The sequence below is a fragment of the Equus caballus genome, chromosome 2 (genome assembly GCF_041296265.1).
Source record: "Equus caballus isolate H_3958 breed thoroughbred chromosome 2, TB-T2T, whole genome shotgun sequence".
NCBI classification, from domain to species: domain Eukaryota; kingdom Metazoa; phylum Chordata; class Mammalia; order Perissodactyla; family Equidae; genus Equus; species Equus caballus.
The window spans coordinates 39,349,228-39,369,960 of NC_091685.1; the positions used below are offsets into that span (position 1 = coordinate 39,349,228).

The window sequence follows — 20,733 nt, forward strand, 5'->3', positions numbered from 1 at the left end:
ACATGTGCCACCACATACAAACACAATTCTGTTGTTTCCAAGAACAAACAGCAAGTCAAATCCCTAATAAAGGAGCACTTCAAAAAAGCTATAGGAAACTTGCCTTAATGAACATTTTAAGACTATTTTAAGAAAACTAACAGACAAACAGCTTGGTGAGTCTCAAGAATCTGAAAGATTCTTCAAAGCAGTTTGTCCTTAAGAATTTAAATATTCTCAATACTTAATACCTATTATATGCCTGGATACAGTAGGAGGTCAATACTTAACCAATTAATGAATATCTACTGTCAATTTGCCTATACTTGAACCAGGATGCATATCAAGCAATCGGATCTAAATGTCACAAGTTCAGAATTGGCTAAATTGAATTAATGAGGCCCCTCAACAGTTAACAAAAACATAAAAACTCTTTGAGGTCCGCATCTTTTCAGTGGGGATAGGAAAGTGCTCTACACGTGGTAATTTGGCCTCTAAGGCCTCAGGAGGTGGGCAGGGGCTGGGCAGGTCCACCTAATTGCGTGCTGCAGTAGACGAGCAAGTCCAGGGAACCAGGGAGCTCCACCCGCCGTCCACCCTGGCAGCACCCAGTGAGGCTGCCTTGGAGTCCATGGAACCTACCAGGGTTAGCCAGGATTCCTGTGACCCATCCTCCTCGTAATGAGAAGTGAGGTTTTGCTCTGCCTCTCCTTTGAAGTTTCCTGCAGTCCCTAGGATTTTATGATACAGCTTGGGTCACCCCTGCCATTATGCATGTTTGAAGTATGTTTGGGGAAAATCGACTAGAAGCTGTCTCTGGTGTTAACACAGAACACCGGCCTCATAAAAACTGCTTTCCACAAGGAGTTCAAAGACGCTTATCCAAATATTGTGGGTTTGTCCTGTTCTACCAACTTTGCTAGGGTAGAAAGCTGAGGTTTTGCCAAGTAAACTCTGACACAGATATACCTTCTCGATTTCCTGAGCGAGCTGAGGGCAGTGCTAACACAACCAAGTGGGCTTTTGACAAGATGGACCTTGCACTTTGAAGTAATCTGCTCCGTACTTACCAGGCTGCTGAAGTTAAAATTTATTGGGGAGGTGGGTTAAGGTGAAGGACTAAATTAGGTAGATTATTGTGAGAGGGCTTTCTGATATGTGATAAAATCTTTCCAATTGTTACTTCAAGAAACCCAGTAAAAGTCAGGAGCAAACCAGGAGGGCTGACAACTGCTGGCAGGAAGCCAAAGAGAAGCCTCACATTACAGTGGCTCCCATAGCTGAATCCACATTAATCCACATCACCGATCCGTGCTATTTATCAGCAGGATGATGGATCACCACCATATTTTCAAATAGAACAGCTTGTTAAGGAAATTAACCAGGTACAGCTAGTTGTTGGCTGGAGTCTTGGAAGGTGCGAAGAGTGGCATTGTTTTACATTTCTGCAAATCTCTTTAAGTCCTGCTTAATAGAAAACAGCTGCATTCTCTTATCTGCTTCTACAGTCAAACTACTGCAATATCACACATTATGCAGCTTCTGTAAAACTCCACTGTACATCCATCAGACAATATTATATGAAAATAGTGATTTATCTATCTATATATGAATCCACAGATAGATATATAAAAATAGATTTGACATTATGGTTCCCTGAAAGGTTTGGGGGTTCTCCAGGGCTCCCTAGACCATATTTTGAGAACCTTTGCTCTAAAAGGACCCATACTTACAAATTTTGTGCTAAGTAGAAATCAGTTTCCTCTATGTATTAAAGTAAATCCACTAAGGGTATAGATTAGTAACACTGTTAATCTGATTTGAGTTATATAAGCCTGATATAATAAAACTGTTTCTTTGAGAATATATTCTGATTAAAATGTTTTGCTAATCCAATCTTATTTTCCTCCCATTTGACAAATAGTGAGAAACTTAGTAAGAATCTGTCTTTGAGAGGCAGTCTGGCAAAAGAGTACGAGATAAAGGTATGGGGCAAGGAAACTCAGGGTTAAGCTAAAACCCAAACCTACCTTTTCTTCCTCCAAAGATTACAAGCCTTTACTTACAATACAATACTACAGTCTTCAGTTCCCTGCTGGCCCCTATGTCCTCTGCGTATCTCAGAATTATCTTACAGTCTGAAGCTCTCTGGGAGCAGGGCATTTGAACTCAAATCTGGATACTCTCTTTAAGGGAGATTCTAATTTCATCCTGAGCAAAGAGGGAGGATTCTGCAAGGGAAAACCATGAAAGACACAGGGTAGTCATCAACACCTAAAAATAAGGCCTTTTCAGAGGAATTCCATAAAACTAAATGGCTTTTCATTACTCTCTAATGCACAAAATACAAACTTTTCTCAGGAGGAAATACACTGTGCTGTTTCTCTTAAAGTTCAAACCATAAATCTACATCTTATGTATGTAAGATTGGGTATCATTCCAGAGTTTTAAAAATCAAGTCATTGAACAAGGAAGGGACTATAGATGTACAATGGCTAGGTTGATTATTAAATGGAAGAAACCAAAATCAAAAAGCAATCACCTTTTCCATTCTATTTTCTTTGAGTAAAGACCTGCTGGTTGAGATACAAGAACTGTACTTTAAAGACGTACATACCTAAAGTCAATTTATTTTTACTTTTGGAAGCTGGATTGTGCTGTTTCCATGAAGTCAGTCATCTCTGCATGCCAAAAATGGCAAAAAATAGACGCCTTCCTTTCTAGAAATGATTATAATGTACCATGACCAAAAAAGTGGGTTTTTTTACTAACAGATAATCTCGCATAAAAATGAGCCATGGGATTTCAGAAATGGAAAGGCTTTTCTCAAATATGTGTGTTCAGGAACACACACACTTTCTGTTTTTTTTTCAGCAACAGATCTGAGCTTCCATAAGTTCTATTATAATGCGAATGGCACTGTCTGAAGCCTGTGAGTGAAAGGCGAGTACAGTATTTAGAGTTCATCAAGAGGGAAGAAGTCTGTCTTAGAAAATAACATTTCTCTGCTTGTGTTCCTGTGAGAGGAATTTTGACTTATAAGGCATGAAGGACTGTTAAGATGTTTCTTAAAAATATCTTATCCTGTAACTTCATCAGCTTAATTTCAGACCTGAGTGAGACATCCCATGAATGTTGTTCTTCCTTCTGGGGTTGCTCAGGACTGAGAACATGCTCCATCTGCCTTCAGGCATTCTCTGGAAAGGCCTGATTTGGCAAGATCAGGAAGTGAGACTACATGGCTCTCAAGGCCGAGTAGAAGATGAAGTGGTTGCCCCTCTATCTGTCCACTGTGCCACTTACGGACAACAGAAGAGAGATAGGAACAGTCCCTTTCCTTCAGGTGGATGCCACAAGAACTTTTCAGTTTCAGTGAAATCTAATTCCTTCTCATGATGAAACTGACGTGTTACTGATGTACCGACTGCCCCGAGCAGCGGGTAGTTACCAAGTCAAAAGACAGAGGTGCTCGAAGATAAGAAACAGAGCCTCAGGGTCAAATATGTATCAGGCTCTAGCTTTTCACCCTTACCAGCATACATGTCTTTATACTGATGCTACCAGGGTCTACAAGACTCATCTGGAAGGAGCACCTTGTACTTCTTAAACGAGTATGAGGCAGCAGCTACCAGAAGACGTAGTCTGTCTTTCTGAAGGGTTAATTTTACTGGGTAGCAATTAAAAACATTTTCTTATTAAAATAAGCATGAGATAAAATGTAAAATTCATTTATAGTTTCAAGACAAAACAGAAACTTTCCAAGAAATGTTGAATTTGCTCTGCCCCTGGATACATGGGGTATCAGGCCACTCTCCTCTGCCTTAAATGGAACATTAGTGGAAAAAATTGAGAGCACTGGTGTAACCTAACAAACATTTTAATTTCTACTAGATTTTTACCTTGGAAGTTCCCTAAAGGTTCAATTCATACCAATTCTCTGGTGTGATTATGTACGATGCCAAGAAGGGTAAATGTTGCTTTCAGAACAGAATAATGAAAAGCAGTTTCACCAAAGTAGAATGAAAGAGGAGCGGAAGCATTTCCAAAATTCCCTTTGCTGACTTTCTTCTGATCTGTCCAACCTGGTGACCCAAGAGGGTCTTAACCCTTTTATCCCAGATAGTCACAGGTAAGACGTACATACCGTAACAAAAAGGACTTTTCCTTAAGAAAACTGTCTCCATTTCACATCCAAGAGGCCATTAATGGAAAGTGTATATGACAAATTTTGGGGTGGTGTCTTGGGTGTGTTTTTACTGAAAAAGTCAAATTACGCCCACCATAAATCTTTTTCGTGAAGTCAACTGAAAGGTTACTCAAAAGCTCTCAGAGCAAATGGAATTTACACCTACATGCACAATACAAGGGTCCTGGGATTCCAGAACATTATCAGAGTCCTGAGGGCTATATTCTTAAACAATGATCTATCATTATCCTTCAAATTCCCACTTCCTCCTTATCTAACTTAAATAATGAGATAAACTCCAACGCTCCTGAGCTTTGCTAAATTAGTTTAAATATTTCAAGTTCTGCCAACTCCCACCTCGTCCCCCCCACCCTGTTTTGAGTCTTGACTAAAAAGGTGAAGACATATTTTGGAGGAAACCTCAGGGCCCAGCTTTATTAATCACCATCTGCTACTTTCCTAAAACGTCATGCAACCCAAAGTCTACAAGAGACAGTATTTAAAGAAATAAATAAGGAAATAAATAGCCCAGAATCAAAAACTCCTCTCTTCTCAATGGTATTTTTGCCTTTTATTGTGAAATGGCTGTTCCTGGGTTTCTGCAGCTTTCCACCAAAATATCTTTTCAAATATTACCATCAGATACCACCACCCATGCAGAGAACTGGGCACGCTCAGCCAGTGGGTGCCCTGCCTTGGCCTGGTCTATTTGAAGGGTTGTGGGCTTTTCCACATGGGTTCAATGGCACCACAAGTGTGGCTGCATCTGTGCCATTTTCATAAACTTTACTTGGGAACAGACAAATGTGGCCCAATACACGTAGACTAGAAGATGCAACCTGAGCCAGCAGAACGTTGCCTTGGAAAAGGCTTCTTATTTCAGTTCCAAACCACACATACTTGTCCAGTTAACAAATGCAGCAGGGGATATTGGTCCACAACATTCATGCTGAGGCCAAAGGCTCTGCTGTCCTCCGCCCTCCGCTCTCCCCTACCCCCACCTGCCTTCACAAGAACTCTTAGACTGCATGGAAATTTCAGAGAAAAGTTAGGTGGCTGTCTTTTTGGAATGCCTGTACACTCCAACAAGAACAACTTGGAAGTATTTTAATCTAAAAGAACTCAAGGGGGGGGGTTCCCTATAAATAAAATCATGTTCAAATAAACACAAAAAGGAGCCAATGTTTCCTGTAAGGCCACTTTTCAGATGGATTACTGGAAGGAGTATTCTTTCACAGTTTTATGGTTTACTTTGCTATCATCTGCTTAAAATTTGGGTCATTTAAAACATAGATGCTAAGATCTAAGCCTTCACTTGGATGAAATATTACAAAAGCAGCAGAAAGGCTCATTCCAAGTGCAGACTCAGAGGCAGAACTCTCGGACTCCTGGGTTCTACTCCTGGCTCAGGCCCTGGGCTCAGGTCAGCCCTCGGTCAGAATCTCACTTCTAATCCCTTCAAATCATTTGTTAGTCCCTGTTGTCTAAACAGTGGGGAAAAACCCTGAGTAACACCCCTGGATCCTGTTCAATCAACTGGGATAGTTGGAGATGGTTATAACTCACTTCCAAGAAACCAGGGTGATTTATCCCTTGGTAGAACTAGAATGTTCCTGAGAGACCACAGTGTCATCAGAACAAACCCTTAAGGCACTGAAGCATTTCTCCACCTGCAGGAATCTCTGTGCTCCTTTAATGTGACTTTCAAAAACAATATTGCCCAGCGCTTTATAGTTCTTTATAGCTTCCACATGAAAATAACTCTGGTTGGGCTTCAGACCTCTGAGAGGCAGAATAAATAGACAGGCGTGTTTATCCCCAATTCGTAGATGGAAAACTGAGGCTTAGCTAGGCTAGGACACTGCAGGGGCCCAACGCTAGTAGGTAAGGATGTTGGGATCCAGCCTTACTGTTTTCCAGGTCAAGTGTTTTCTCTCCAGCACGTGGATCCTCATTAATAACCTTACTTTTGGTCCTCGATAAATGGACTGAGGGAAGTTGGTTAAAGTGTTTCAGAAGAATCTGTTAATGCCTTTTCAGTGCAATAAAGGGTAAAGGGCCAAGTTTCTTTGTGGCCTCCAATCTGCATGGGTCTAGCCTGTGCCCCACTCACCTCTGGTACCTTTGGCCACGGCTTTCCGACTCTGGGCTCCTCCAGGAACAGAGAGGAGACACAGAAGCTAATTCTCCCTCCTGGAAGCTTCCCGCCCATAGCCCCATGACTACCTGGCTGCTCCTCACTTGTCACTGTAGCTTTTGTTTCTAGGACTGAATGGCTCAGCAGACCGCTGTGCTGGGAAGCTGACAGGTAAACTTCACTCAGACTGACCAATTACGGTTTCCTGCGAGGCCAGCTGCACAGCTCCTCTGTCCCCCTTTTACCTGGAATGTGATTCTTGCTTCTCTTCCCCTGGCCAGCTCCTACTTAGACTTCAGGATTCATCTCAAATGTCACTTCCCTAGAAATGCCTTTTTGACCCCAGTGACCATGTGTTAGCCAACCTCCTTCTCTCCCCCGCCTTCTGATTACACAGTTGCGCAGCGCCCTGTAAATCTTCCGTGTCATTTATCATAATTTTAGCAAATAATTATTTATATGATGATTCATTCTATGTTTGCTGCCTTGCTTGACTGTAAGCCCTGGAAGACCCGGGCCAGCCTTGCTTTCTGTTGTATTCCCAAACTTGGGTTCTTAGGGAATTTTCAATCAATGAAAACGAACAAACGACGTGTATACTGGCTGACACTAAGTCGAACCTTCTACAGCAACGCTGCACCACTGATGAAATGACAAGAACACCTTTCTTTCTGCAGCAACCATTCTGTTCCTTTCTTAGGCTCCTAAAAAGAACGCAAAACTTTATCAAGACTTCCAAACTGACACTGTACAAAACTCAAGCGATTTCTTTCTGGTCAACATCATTAAAGTGCACAGCACAAAACAATGATATTTTTAAAATTGAGTACCTATACCTCAGACCCTTTTTGAAACAAATCACTCAATCCCTTGACCACTTTGGGATTTTAAGAATAAGGATGGTTCTTTTGGAACTCTCAGGGGCCTCCTGCTTTACTCACACTTCAGTAGGTCTTACTGTCCTAACAAAATACTGGACGGAGGCTTCTCGGGCTTTGAGCAGACACGGACAAACTAACTGGAAATACCTTCGAAACCTCCCTCCTGTCCCTCCTCCTAACTTCAGAGATGCTTCACAGTATACTCAGGATTGTTTTAGCTCTGCATCCGAGAATAGAACGTAACTTAACTAAAGTAAACTCTACAGATCCTTTCCTAAAAACCAGCTGCTTCCAGATGGAAGACATTCTGGCAGAACACACTGCATGGTCCCAGCCTACAGTCTCAAGCATCTTCCCCACTGCAGTAACGTGTCATCAGTTAGGTTTCCTGGTGACAGACAAATGAATTCATTTTGGTTGGGGACGACTTCACTTCAAATCCTATTTGAGGAACAATAGGATGTGGACATGGCCCAGACCCTAGGCACTCTAAAAGGGCACACTAATTCACTTAGGGAATATCTATTATCTAGGCAGCAGCAAAATCCTTCTGGGCTTAAGCGGAGTCCAGCTTGGCTGGGAACTGTAACATTCATTACACCCTTTATTGATAAGATCCTCAATTAGTCACTCTGAAAAAGGGGAGGCTAAAGCAGGCCACTAACATGAATAGCTAAGTTCTGTAGGATTTGGAGCCATATGATCTGTCACTGATTTCCTGTCTCAGCTGGTACCAGGGCAAGGCAGCATCCCATAGCAGACCCGCCAACTTGCTTGGTAGTTTCTCTGTGAGGCTGGGGACTGGCTGGCCCTTTCAAGTAGAAGCACAGACCCATGTGGTGAACCACAAGTGCAGGGACTCTAGAACTGTGCCATGGGGCCTCAGAGGAAGACAGCCTACAGCCTGACAGTTCTCTTAATGGGCAGCGGGGGATCTAGTTAGTTTGGTGAACAAGGGATACTTGTAAGGATGTAATCCTATTTCTGACCCCTCTAATGAAGAAAAACAACATATATCTATATCTACACCTATATGATATATATCTCCAGTACACACAGATATAGATATAGACAGATAGATATAGATCTGGAAGAAGCCATGCCATGTTTTTGTGCCTCATTTTCACGTATTTATATTAGGCAGGTCATAAATTTTAGTTATATGTATTCAAATTTTTAAAAATCACATCATTAAGGCAGAAAGTATATTATTAAACATATCAGTATGGGTTAGGAGAAGCAGCAGACCTGGGCTGGAAATTGCAGAAGCCAGTCCCCCCATGACTACTGACCTGGAGCCGCTAAGTGTGGCTGTGTCTCTCACCGCCTGGGCTGTTTCTGATGCAAAGTCCAGGGCGCCTGCCACTGGCTTGGTTACAGTGCCAACGAGCCCTTTCCCAAGGCCAGATATGAAACCGCTGACACCCCCTTCTGTTTTCACACCTTCCACTGTTGAGGTTATAACACTGGTCAATCCACCAATGATACCTAGCAAAAAAGACAAGGGCTATTGTAATCTGGCCAACGACAACAGTAAGAGCATTTAAAGCCAAACCCCTCAATTCCATGCACTTGGCAAGGCAACTTAGGGCATTCTGTCTACTTCTTGATAGGTCACAGGCAGGCCAGCTCAGGATGGGGAACCAGCAGACTTTGCCAGGAAGTTCACAGTCAGGAATATATAGTACACATTAGTCAGAAGTAAAGTGTGTTCCAGTTTTAAAAAATCAGAGACAAGCTAAGAGGTTCGCAGTGGCTACTGTTCAATCCCAGAGCTTAGGCAGCATTTGGGCAATCAGGAGAGGATGCAGACAGTAGGATCAAATCACCAGACTAGCAAACAGGGCCTGCAGGGAAAGTTGGGATCCCATAAAATATAAGGCAGAGAAATAACTAAATATAGATCCTCAGTTTTCAAAGAACACTGTGTGACCGGCCAACACCACCAAATGTTTAAAATGTGGTCAAAGCTACTGTGCACTTTGCTGAAGTCAGGAACAGGCAATCACAGTAAATGACGAAGCCTTGATGAAAGGCACCCCCAAAAGCTGCCAAAGGCAGCCGGACCCTCAGTGGAGTCAATCCAAAAGACCAACCGAGGTCAAAAGACATTCCAAACATTCTGCAAGTTGACAGTGATGACCTTGAAGAGCCTCGTAAGTGGCCAGCAGTTGGTGGAGGCTGGAGAGGACACAGGCATTGCAGGAAGAAGCAGGGCCCTGTGCGGGGAGCACTTCCAGGACCTGTGCCAGGGACACTCACAGGATGTTTACCCTTGGACAGTGGGGGTGTGAGGAAGCTCTCTAGACTCTTCAGCTCTAGTGAGACAAATTGGTAAAGGAAATTCCTTGGGTGAGAACGTACTGAGAATTCACAACGTTTCTTTCGGATTCTGGGTCTGTTTGCTGCAGTGAGGCAACATCCCTTTCCAACCTTCTGAGCAAAGCGCATGGCAGAGAGAGACATGACTGAGCCTGGGGGAAGCAGAGGCTACGGAGAGAACTGAGCATGACTCCCAGTTTTTAAACCAAGGAGAGTGAATGGACTCTGGTTCTTGTTATCTTTTAAGGGTTCTTTCATCCTGAAGGAAGGAACTCCTTCTAGGTTACTGTTTTCATACAATCCAGAGCTTAACGGATCCTCCTTGGATAAGGCCACTGGTTTCTGGTCTCAGACTGGCCTAACTGGCTCCTGGAGAGGCTATACATATTCTCTGAATGATCCTTGCCTGGAGGGGATTCTGCCACCTTGAACCAACCGCCCTCCGTCTCAGCACACTAGTAGGTCCATCTAAAAAGTGAGGACAGCTATGCTTTTTCTCCACAGCCAAGGACGCTGGAGAGATAAAGGCATTATACACAGCAAAGCATTTTATATTCACCAAAAACCAGTCCTCTAATAGTTCAACGCACTATCATTACAGTTACTAGAGAGAATGATTAAATCTTTAACCCCAAATGATTGCCCAACAATCAACTTGGAAAGTCCATAAACAGATTAAGTTCAGCCAAATTTTACTTCTAGCTTGATGTCTCCTTGGGGGCTGCTCCCTTTCCAGTCGGGCAGGCTCAGGAAAAGCAAAGGCATTTGGATCCAAACCTCACCATTAGGAAAGTTGATAAACAAAAACTCTGTCCTAAATATTGTGTCCTAAGCATGAAGAGAATATTCCTTTTTCTTCATCCAAATGCAGATATTCAAAACTTGATCAGTCCTGACATGACTTCTGATAGCTTCAGACTATTCCTAAGAACTTGGTACAAACAGTTCAATTTACTAGCCATCACTAAGCATGAGCTATATGCCACATACCATGTGAGGTACTGCAAGCAGAAAGACAAGACAAAACGGTCTTTCTGCTCTCCTGGTCCTCACACTCTACCAGGACAGCAAGACTCACAGCTGGCTACGTGTGCAACCCAGACTGCCACGTGTGCTCTCCCTGTCATTCATTCTAACCGGGGAGAGTGGAACTGAGCAAATGTCATTCGAGTTGGGACTTAGAGGTTGCATAGGATTTTGATAGGCAACAAAGAGAGGCAGAGGAGGGGAGGGCAGAAGGAACGTGAGTGAGCAAGGACTTGGAGGCATGCCTGGGGGCAGTGCGTAGGTCTGAATGGCTCAGGTATACTGTGGCTGGGGGACAGTGGTTGGAAAAGTTGGCTGGGTTTATATTTCCAAGGGCCTTGAATGCCACACTAACAAGTCGTTGAGAAAAATGCAACAAAAGGCAAGTCAGTCAGAATTAAAGCATTCAAAGTCAGAATTCAAACAAATTCAGACTTAAGACATTCATGCCATCACCTATCTCTTGGGCACATGGATTTACAATCCCTGTGAATGTGCATTTATACAAGACTCAAAAACATCTGGGCCACAAACCTGGCAGCCAACTTCACTTTTCACTTTCTATGGAAGGAAAGATCAGTAAGCAGAAGGCAACTTGAAGCAGCACTTCTATATTCTTTTTTCTTTTTAAAGATTTTATTTTTCCTTTTTCTCCCCAAAACCCCTGGGTACATAGTTGTGTATTTTTAGTTGTGGGTCCTTCTAGTTGTGGTATGTGGGACGCCACCTCAGCGTGGCCTGATGAGTGGTGCCATGTCCGCACCTAGTATTCAAACAGGCAAAATCCTGGGCCACCGAAACAGAGTGTGCAGACTTAACCACTCAGCCACGGGCCGGCCCCCGACACTTCCATATTCTAAAAAGTGGTTCAGTGGATTACACTTTACCACACCTCAGGAAAAGAAGCCAGAGAATAGGAGGGAATGCGATGCACAGAGCATTCTGAAAACGAATGAAGGCTTCTCCCAGGCTGTAGCACTTGAGTTGCGAGGAGAAGACAGAGCTCGGAAGGCTGTCAGGCCCACCACAACATCAAACTAGGGTTTCACTGTTGTCAGCTTTCTTTTTTCTACTTGTGCCCGGATGGGTGAAAAGGCCCCTCCGAGCAACTGTGGCAGCAGAGCCATTCTTCTGGAGCCTGCTATCATGTGCCTTACCGTGAGCCAGGCCATGGATGCCAGCTACAAGGTGTTCTCCACTTGTAGCTGCATGGTATCGGATGTACTCCCGCTCTGACTGATGCCGATTGTCCATCGTCTTTCCTAAACCATCTGATAACGTCCCTGCAAACTGGAATGAATTAAAAACAGAAGGAAAAGAGTTTTAAGACCTCAGCACTATTTTCACTACTTTATGATCTTAAATAAATCCCTTCCCTCGCTGGGATTCAGTAAATACCGACTGAGAGAGAGATTAACTGCTGAATTACATACACTGTGTGTCCCGGGAGAGTGGCTCTCAAGCACTGGACACATACGAAGTGTGGGATGCTCACACTGGTGGAGGCAAAGCTGCAAAACAACTACTAAAAATCCATACTGGTACTTACCTTCCAGGAGTCTATCGCAAATTTACAGGGAAATGAAAGGCATAAGAAGATGGCCTGGGAGAGAGGCAAGCATTGGGATTCTGCAACGGTGAGGACAGCGGCTCTTGGCTCTAAGAATCAGTGGGGTTCAAAACAGAAATGTGGCAAATTGTTGCTTTAGGGTTTAGTATCAAAATTTTTAGACACCAACTGCCCTAAAGCAATGCCTTTTCTTTCACTTATTCGACAATTACCAAGTGCCTAGGGGCCTAGCCTCATTTGTCAAAAGAAAAAATGAAGTACCTGGAAAGGTTAACAGGTTAGGCCACCTTTCATAGGAAGTGGCAGACTTGAACTCATGACTTCACATGCAAAATCCTCCCCCACAAATCAGAGACAGATTTTATTTATCCTGGCATATTTTAACCAGAGAAGCTGTGTCATCCATCAAAGTGAGATGAAAAGGACATAAAACTCTGTTTTGTCACAAGACAATTTGAAAAGGTTTAAAGTGACAGTTAATAAACCACAGGGTACTTATCCTCATCATTCAGGCATAAAAAGGGAAGGATATCAAATATATAATTAACCTTCTCAGGAAGGATCTACCAAAACAAGTGGTTTAAGTGCCAATGACCCGGGACTAACCTTTCAGAAAACTCACAGGAATGCTATTTAGATATAAGAGCTCAGTGGAGAGATTCAAGGCGAACAGCCTGCCTTGAAGACCCAGGACACAGGGTAGCCTGTTTCATTCTGGTTTGCCAAGGAGGGTTACACAGATCTGCCCTGGTGAGCCATCAGTCCTGAGGCTTCTTGACGCTAGTGACAGGAGAAGGTGAGTTCTGGGCAGGGAAGCAGGACGAGAGGAAGAAACAGCAGTTCTATGTAAAGCAGCGTTTCCTGGAGCAAGATACGGGAACACTCGTTCCTCTTGCTGAACGCCAATGCTTTTACGATCCAGGGCGGTGAGTACCAACCTTTCTGGAAATGCAATCTCTATCATTATTTGCTTTTTGCCTTGACCTTCCTGTCACTCCCTGCCTAATTAGAGAACTAAATTTAATGAAAATTAATTTCACAATTTCCTTTAGGACACAGACACCATGGGATGTTGGAAAGCCAGCGCTGTGAATCACTAAGTGAGGACTTTCATCAGGGACCCCATTTAAGAGCGACTGCAGGCCACAAGCTTGTGCATCTGACCAAAGCAGATTCTAGTCCTCTCTCCAGCATTGCGATAGCTGCACGACCCCGACAAGGCGCCCTGCCACTGAGCCTCCTTCCTGGCATCTGGAGAACGGTGACAGTGCCGACACTGACATGGGGCTGGAAGGATTAGCGACAGTGGCTCTGGATATGGAATTGAGTTGGCATTCTTACTGTTATTACTCAGCTACTAGTCCAAGGAGGGACATCCTGCACCATTTGAAGAAAGTCTTTCAAAGGTTTAGAGTTATGGTCATTTACGCTAGGCTTTGACATTGAAAAAAAACCCAAAACCCTCTCTTTCCAACAGATAAACACCAGCCTCCTAAGTGAGTTTCTGGAGTGGTACCATCTGTAAAATAGAGTGTGGGGCTTGGTGGTTCCAGAATCCTCTCCAGCTCGGACAGTATGTGATCTATGATCCGAGCTGGAATCTCTTTATTAAGCACTTACTCCGGGCCCAGCACAGGTTTAGGCACTACTGAGGATACAAACAAATGGCAGCCTTAGGCCTATTCTCAAGGATGAGCCTCATTAGGAAGGTAACAATTCCACACACGGAACAGACAGTGACAAGGACCGGGAGCGCAAACTTAAAGCAGCTGGGAAGCGAGAGAGGAGAGGAAAATGTGACCCTTGTTTTTGGAAAGGGTCCAGAACTAGTCCCTGCTATATTCTGGACGGCACGCCTCCCCCTGACGCGGGAGCAGAGGTGAGGGGGCGGTGCAGTGAAGAGCTGTCTCGGGAGCGCATCGTGGGTGTCTCCGGACGCGCAAGCTCCCCTGGAGAGGTCCAGCAGCACCCAGGCTACTTGCGGGGTCTCGTTCAGGTCCTTCCCATTTTTCTCACACTCTTACTGTCCTTGAGGAGAGGTATTTCTTTGGAAGAGATATTAAGTGAAAGTTCTGTCTACCTATTTCTGGCAGCTGACTAGGAGGAAGTTAAAATCCCACAATACTTTTTCCCTCTAAGAGAATTTGGGAGAATAATTTAGGCAAACTGCGCAAAACCACCCCCTCTCCTTCACCCCCGCGCCCCCACCTCCTGTCAATAAAACAAGTTTAATATCCAAGGGTTATGAGTGAGCCAATGCCACAAGCTTACTTGCCAATCAATTCTGCTGCAGCAGCCTTGGCACTCCCAGCACCAACTGGACCTGGGTGTTCTCTGTACAAAATACCACAGTGACCTCAGGAGGATGGGGTCAGATGACCCAGGAGACCACTGCTGCCCCTAAATGCTGGATTCTTCCACGTGCTTCTCAGGTGCCTCCCCCTGCCGTGGAGAGGTACCTACACCTGCTCCACTTACAGCAGGACTTCCATCTGAATTCCCACTTCTCTGTCTATAAAAAATGACTATGCAAGCCAAGTGGACTGTCCTTGGTCACTAGTGAGTAGAAGTAAAGGACACAAAGATATTAATAGGAAATGATTACAAAAGTCTTCACGCGTAGAAAGGTGACTTTGAGAACTCAGAAAACTTGGGGAGATGTTGAAATCTGTGATCCAACCAAACTCGTACGGATGAGAGGTTAATCAGATTTTAAGGAGAGAGACTTTTTATAGGAACTAAACCAAAGCCAGCTAGATGAAGGGTACCGTGGTCAAAGGCTGGGCTTTGGGCCAGTCCACTGGGCTTCTGAGTCCTGAATCCAGGGCACCACAAAGCTTGGGCCTTCTCTCACTGTGGGAGCACTTAGTCATCCTTAATTCCATCTCTCATTCCCCACCTCAGTGGGAAAGTAAATCACACCCCTATCTTATTTCTCCCCCAAAGACAGGGTGGGAACAAGGGTTGGAGAGAGAAGCGATTCCAGGAATCACTCTTCATGGGTGCCCTCTGGCACTCGTCTTCTCCGAGGCTAGGAAGTGTTATTTCACCCATGTCCTTGACTTTGAAGATGATTGTCAAAACAGAGCAGAGACACCCATGAAAGCTACAACATCATGTGGGAGTGAGGGGTGCAGGACATCCTTCCCCTTTCCACCCAGTTCTGCCCATGTATTTTTAAAAGAAAAGCTAAATGTGTTGAAAATCAAATTTAATTTGAAGTTTTTTCAGAGCAGATGCTCTATGGCATGCTCATGGATGATCAAAATGGGAAATGAAGACTGGAGGGAGACATTCAGATTATTCAAAGGGAAAACTAACCCCAGAGGCACTGGGGAAATGGCTGAAAACCATCAGGATATGAGCAAGCACAGTCTAGTTCTGCGTCCAGTCAAATATGTACGGAAGCCCTACTGTGTGCCAGGCTAGCAAATGAGAATCCTAAATCAGAAGTGGTTTCTGCCTCCTGCCTCAAGGACCTCAGTCAGGACATATGCCTGCGGCATAATGGAAAGCCATTCCCTCCTGAGCTCGAATTTTGACTATGACATTTAATAGCTATGAAATCCTGGACAAATAGCTTCATCTCTGTGAGCCTCCATTTCCTTATCTTCAAAATGGTCATCAGAGTATACACCTACAGGGGCGCCGTCAGGATTAGATACAACACGCAAAACACTCAGCACAGAGCCTGACACATATGAGCCACTCAATAAAAACAGTATTGAGGGGGCTGGCCCAGTGGCGCAGAGGTTAAGTTTGCATGTTCTGCTTTAGGGGCCTGGGGTTCACTGGTTCAGATTCCAAGTGTGGACATGGCACTGCTTGGCAAGCCATGCTGTGGCAGACGTCCCACATATAAAGTAGAGGAAGATGGGCACTGATGTTAGCTCAGGGCCAGTCTTCCTCAGCAAAAAGAGGAGGATTGGCAGCAGATGTTAGCTCAGGGCTAATATTCCTCAAAACAAATAAGCAAAAAAACAAACAAAAAACAGTATTGAGTTATCAGAACTTCAATTTCCTCATATGCAAAATGGGACTAACCAGATTCTGCAGGGCTGTTGTGAAGATTAAATGAGACAGTGTGCACACAAAGCATTGGCAGAGGGCATCCCCAGTAAAGGGGAGGCCTCCGTGGAGGGGCATAAAGCACCAGGGCAGGGAGCACATGCCAGACTCACACACTGGGAAAGCCATTAGCAGCTGGAAGGCAATTTCCAGGTAATTTCTAACTCTACTTGGTATAAGCGATACCTCAACACCAGGCACAGAATTTGCAGAGGCGTAAGTCAATATAGCTCATTTTACAGCAACTTCAAGTCCACAGAAAACTTAAGGCTACAAGTGAATACTGTCCTAGCTAAGAGGAAAGGGTCCAAGGAACAGAACATCCTTCAGAAAACCTGCTATTACACTTGCAAAGACAACAGTGATTCCCCCGCTTCTTTCACTGAGGGAAGCTAAGCACAGGCCGCACTTGTGAGTTCTGGCCACAGCCCAAAGCCATGAATTTCTAGGAAGCCATATTTTCAGCAACGGGGTAAAAATCTCAGAAGTACTTCAAGATGCCAGTTCTACTGCATAGCTGTCAAACACTGCGTGTCAATACCCCACCCTCCAAAAATAATCCCATTGTCTATGGAACTGGAGTCCTACAAATTAGCCCGGGTTTGGGGCTGGGCTCGGAACAGCTGATTTCATAAAACTGAAATTCAAGTCGATGCTGGAATGGTGCAAGAGAAGTCACACTGTGTCCCTATCAGTCTCCCTGGCCCTTTTATGGTATGCAGCAAGCACAGGAGGCCAAAGAGATTTGGCCAGTGCGACAGGGGCCTGGGCTTGATTTCTCCCCCTTCTCTGAGGTTCTTCTTTCATAGTTATTTATCTAATGGAAACTTCCTCTTTAACATCCTTGTTCCACTGAGTAATTGCTGGTGACAGTACTTTCCTGTCACCAGGGCAGATGGTGACCATGTATAACAGGAAAAGGGAAAGAAGTGACAGGACTCAGCAGTGTGAAGGAGAGTCTTATATTCTTCCAACTATAAAGTCGTACAGCTGCAAATCTCAGCTACCAGCACAGCTCCAATTCTCATCAGCCTCGCCAGCAATAAGCTATGCTTGAACGCTTAGATTCAGACAACCCAGCTAAAATTGGGGCTGTAAGTAAGGCTGACTGACTTACATGAACTCAGTGGGGACTGCCATAATGTGGTCAAAAGGCAGGGGCAGAGGAGTCAAATTCTTACCCTGTCACTTACTAAATATGCATCCTGGTTAGAGCTGCTTAACTTTCCAGAATCTCAGCCTACTCATCTGCAACAAAACAGAGACTCCCTACTCCAAAGGGCTACTTGGAAGGGTCAAGGAGATAATGCAAAAGGCTTGGCAGCCTCTGGCACACAACAAGCCCACCAGTTTTTACAACTTTTTTAGAAGTAGTTTGGAGGCTTAAAGCAGAGTCATTCTCAACTCTGCTGGTATACTAGTAGGAAAACCTCCTTCGAGTCACATCAGACCTAAGTCACTTCAAAATGGTCTTCATCACTTCACTCTGTTTCGTACTGTTAAAATATGGCAGTTAAAAATGATTCTCAGAGTGTGAGTTTTGCCTTAACACTGAAAAACCCTTTTGTGATAACTTGTGAACAGGGGAGAGTTAGAGGAGGACGCGACCCAACAAAGCAGTGGGTATGTGTCACCAGCACAAGGCAAATCAAACAGCTAGTCCTCGCTCAGCCAAATGGTGACGGGGGTGGGGGTCCTGGGGAGGGGCATTAAAAACAAAAGGCATGGAACAAGTTGAGGTTTGGCAGGAAAGAGGCATTTCTGGACCCCATCTCTCTATCCACTAAAAGTGGAGTAGGTTTGTCTGTTTTCAGTTCTACTTGGTGATGGTTACATACAGCCCTTAAGGCAAAGAGAGAAGGGGAAAGAATCCAGAAGAGAGACGCTGAATGAGAATAAAAGAGAGGTCTTTTCAAAGCTGGGACTGACATTCTACTCCAGTAACATGCCTAAGCCAAGGACCTTGCTGTGTTTTCGGCCTCTGGAGATCTAAAGGCCCTCCTACCCTAAGACATACCATGGCGCTATTTCACGGATAAACACTTATCAGGCAACAGACACTCCTTTTCAGTTAAGAAACAAAGTTATCCAAAGCCACCCAGAATTATCTCAGCACACAAGGTCTAAACATAAGCAACAAAGTCAGACTTCAAGATTGTCCCGGTTCTTAACTAGCCCAAGACACACGCCTGCTGAATTGGCAAGTCTCTCTTGCTGTTCTGCAACTCTGACCCAGCTGTGAACTCAGATGCTGTTTCAGATTAATCTAGAAGCTCAGAGTGGTGAGAAGCACTCTCACAATAGGATTTTGCTTTTACTTTAAAAAGCACTAGTAGAGTTTGCTGTAAGGGTAAAGCACAGAGATAAGCAGAACACACACACAGAGGACCAGGAAGACTGATTTTCAACAACAGACACATGCCTGCTTTCTCGACACCAATTAGAAAGAGTCACGTGGGCAAGATGAATCTTTAAACCCAGCTGAGGACGGGATGGTGCCCACCTTCTGGCTCCTCCTCAGCTAGGCCTCTTTGTAGGCTTTCCCCCAGAATGGGTAGGGGATTGCCTTGAGGATGCCAGGCTTCCACTTGTCTACTGCTGAACACCCCTTGAGGCAGGCAGAGGGAAGCAGAAGCTGGGTTTCTACAGTTAGTGCTGGTCAAGGGAATAGGCCTTCCCACCCCATGACAGACCTCCAGTTTTGCCGTCCTAACAAGGTTGTTCAATATGCACAAACGGCCCACGCCTCAGTACTGAGCCAGGAGACAGCCTACGATGTGGAAGAAAAATCCCTCTGAGATGGTCACACCACAAAGCCTGAGTTGGCAGAGAAATTATTTCAACTCCAGGAAAGCACACAGGCTTTGGAAGGCAGAGTCCTGACCCCAATTCTGTCACTAGTATTAGCCGGGTGAACCGGAGCAAGACGCACACTCTCGTCAAGGATCAGTCCACTGATACAATGAGAACGCCACCCTCACAGCCCCCGGGCCAACACAAAGAGACCTCGCTTTTAACAGCACTTGGGAAAACCACAAAGCATGGTGTAAATGCCAAAGCTTACGACTACAAGTCCTCTTTCTTCTAGTGAGCGCTCCACCCCTCCTTTCTCCCCAAATGGATCCTGCGAGTCCCCTGTAATATAGGAATCACCTCATGCCCTTTCTGGAACAAAGGAAAGCATAAAGAAATCAGTTATAAATAGACTAAAAACTCAAAATATAGAAATTTAGAAACGAAACAGAACACTTCACCATAGAAAAGAAGCTCGAGCTTATCTCATTCCAGGTCACAAGGACTTCACTCTTGTAAAGTACTTTGTATTTCAAACGAACAGATATATTCTCTTTAATGCCAAACGCCTGGGAAGAAACAAGATGGGTGACATCATAGCGAACAATCACAGAAGTGAGGCACCAGTGTAAGGTGAGCTTCTTACTGAAAAAGTCAGATGTATTTCAAGGGTTTGAAATATCTTGAGGTTTTTAGAAAGAAATCTGTCCCCAAGTGGTTTCTTCAAATAAATGAAAGTTTTAAGTGAGTATGTGGCAGAATAGGTAAAAGCAAGCTTCCAACTGCTGAAGACCATAGTGGAACTTGAGGATTGTAAACCCAGGCCAACAGCATCTACTACGCATCAGCCACTGTTCCAAGGGCTTCATGTCTACAAAATCACTTAATTAGTTTAATCCTCACAACAAGCCTATGAGGCAGGCACTGTTAGCATCCCTGTTGTACAGATGAAACAAAGACCACGATCATCTCCAGCAAAAGTCAGCGAAGTATCTACCTAAATCCGATACCGGGTAATCTAGAGAGGGAGCCCAACCACGATTTTCGTGACTGTCTCATAGAAAATTCCCTCCTGAATGCCAGTGAAAACCTTACAGACACACCAGGAAAGACATCTTGCCTTTCCCAAGCAGTGGTGGTTGACAAAGGAAGGTAGCTGAGAGAAGTATATAAATGATCAAGTTTCTGAAAAGTTACATGCAAATCCCTGGGCAAGAAACAGGGTCAGGGTCCAATCCCCTTTCTTGAACAACACCCCAACTCAGACACCTTACCTCCTTCCGTCACACAGACTTTGCCCTCTTCCTCCTTTCCCAAAGCTGTCACTCTCACAACCTGAAGTGGCCGCAGAGAAAGAGGAGGTTCTGCAAACGTCCATTACATGGATCACACCACACATGCGATCACAGCACTAGCATGTACCACTGAGGCTGGGGGGGAAAGATGGAAGCCAAGCTGGAGGGGATGGGGACCAGAGCCCTCAGGAGCTCTTGTCTGTGGAGAAAGGTCTGCTCTTCCATCCCAGCTTTTGACAGAAGGATTTGCTGAGGAAGGTGGAGCGCCAAAGCTAAAAGATTTGCTTAACAGGAGCTGGTCTGGTCCAGCAAGCTAACTCCAGAAGAAGCTATTGTTCTCACAAGGACTGTTTTATGGGAGTGAAAGCAAAAGAGGATTATGGGGAGAGAATAAGCACAAAGCAGCTGTGCTGCTGGGTAAGAAAAGATGGCGAAAGTTTGTCCAGTACAGTCTTCCTTCCTCTTCCCTCCCTCTC

General features: G+C 44.6%; 1 protein-coding gene and 1 long non-coding RNA gene across 10 annotated transcripts in view; one reads left to right on the forward strand and one right to left on the reverse strand.

Moving 5' to 3' along the window:
* The window catches only part of VPS13D (vacuolar protein sorting 13 homolog D), a 253,463-nt gene that overhangs the window by 39,078 nt on the left and 193,652 nt on the right, over positions 1 to 20,733 (reverse strand). For 7 of the 9 annotated variants that reach the window (XR_011433300.1, XM_014737614.3, XM_014737613.3 and 4 more), the window contains 2 exons: positions 11,689 to 11,821; positions 8,476 to 8,671 (listed from right to left, as the gene is read on the reverse strand). The exons of the other annotated variants lie outside the window; for them this stretch is intronic. Coding sequence is in view for 6 of the 7 variants with exons in the window: in XM_014737614.3 (XP_014593100.3) it covers positions 8,476 to 8,671; positions 11,689 to 11,821 (329 nt within the window). In the remaining variant the exon portion in view is untranslated. The remainder of the gene's footprint in view (positions 1 to 8,475; positions 8,672 to 11,688; positions 11,822 to 20,733) is intronic. 9 annotated transcript variants of the gene reach the window in all.
* LOC138921060 (uncharacterized) lies at positions 12,691 to 14,340 on the forward strand. The gene is made up of 2 exons (XR_011433320.1): positions 12,691 to 13,027; positions 13,154 to 14,340. It is a non-coding gene; the product is annotated as an uncharacterized lncRNA (long non-coding RNA).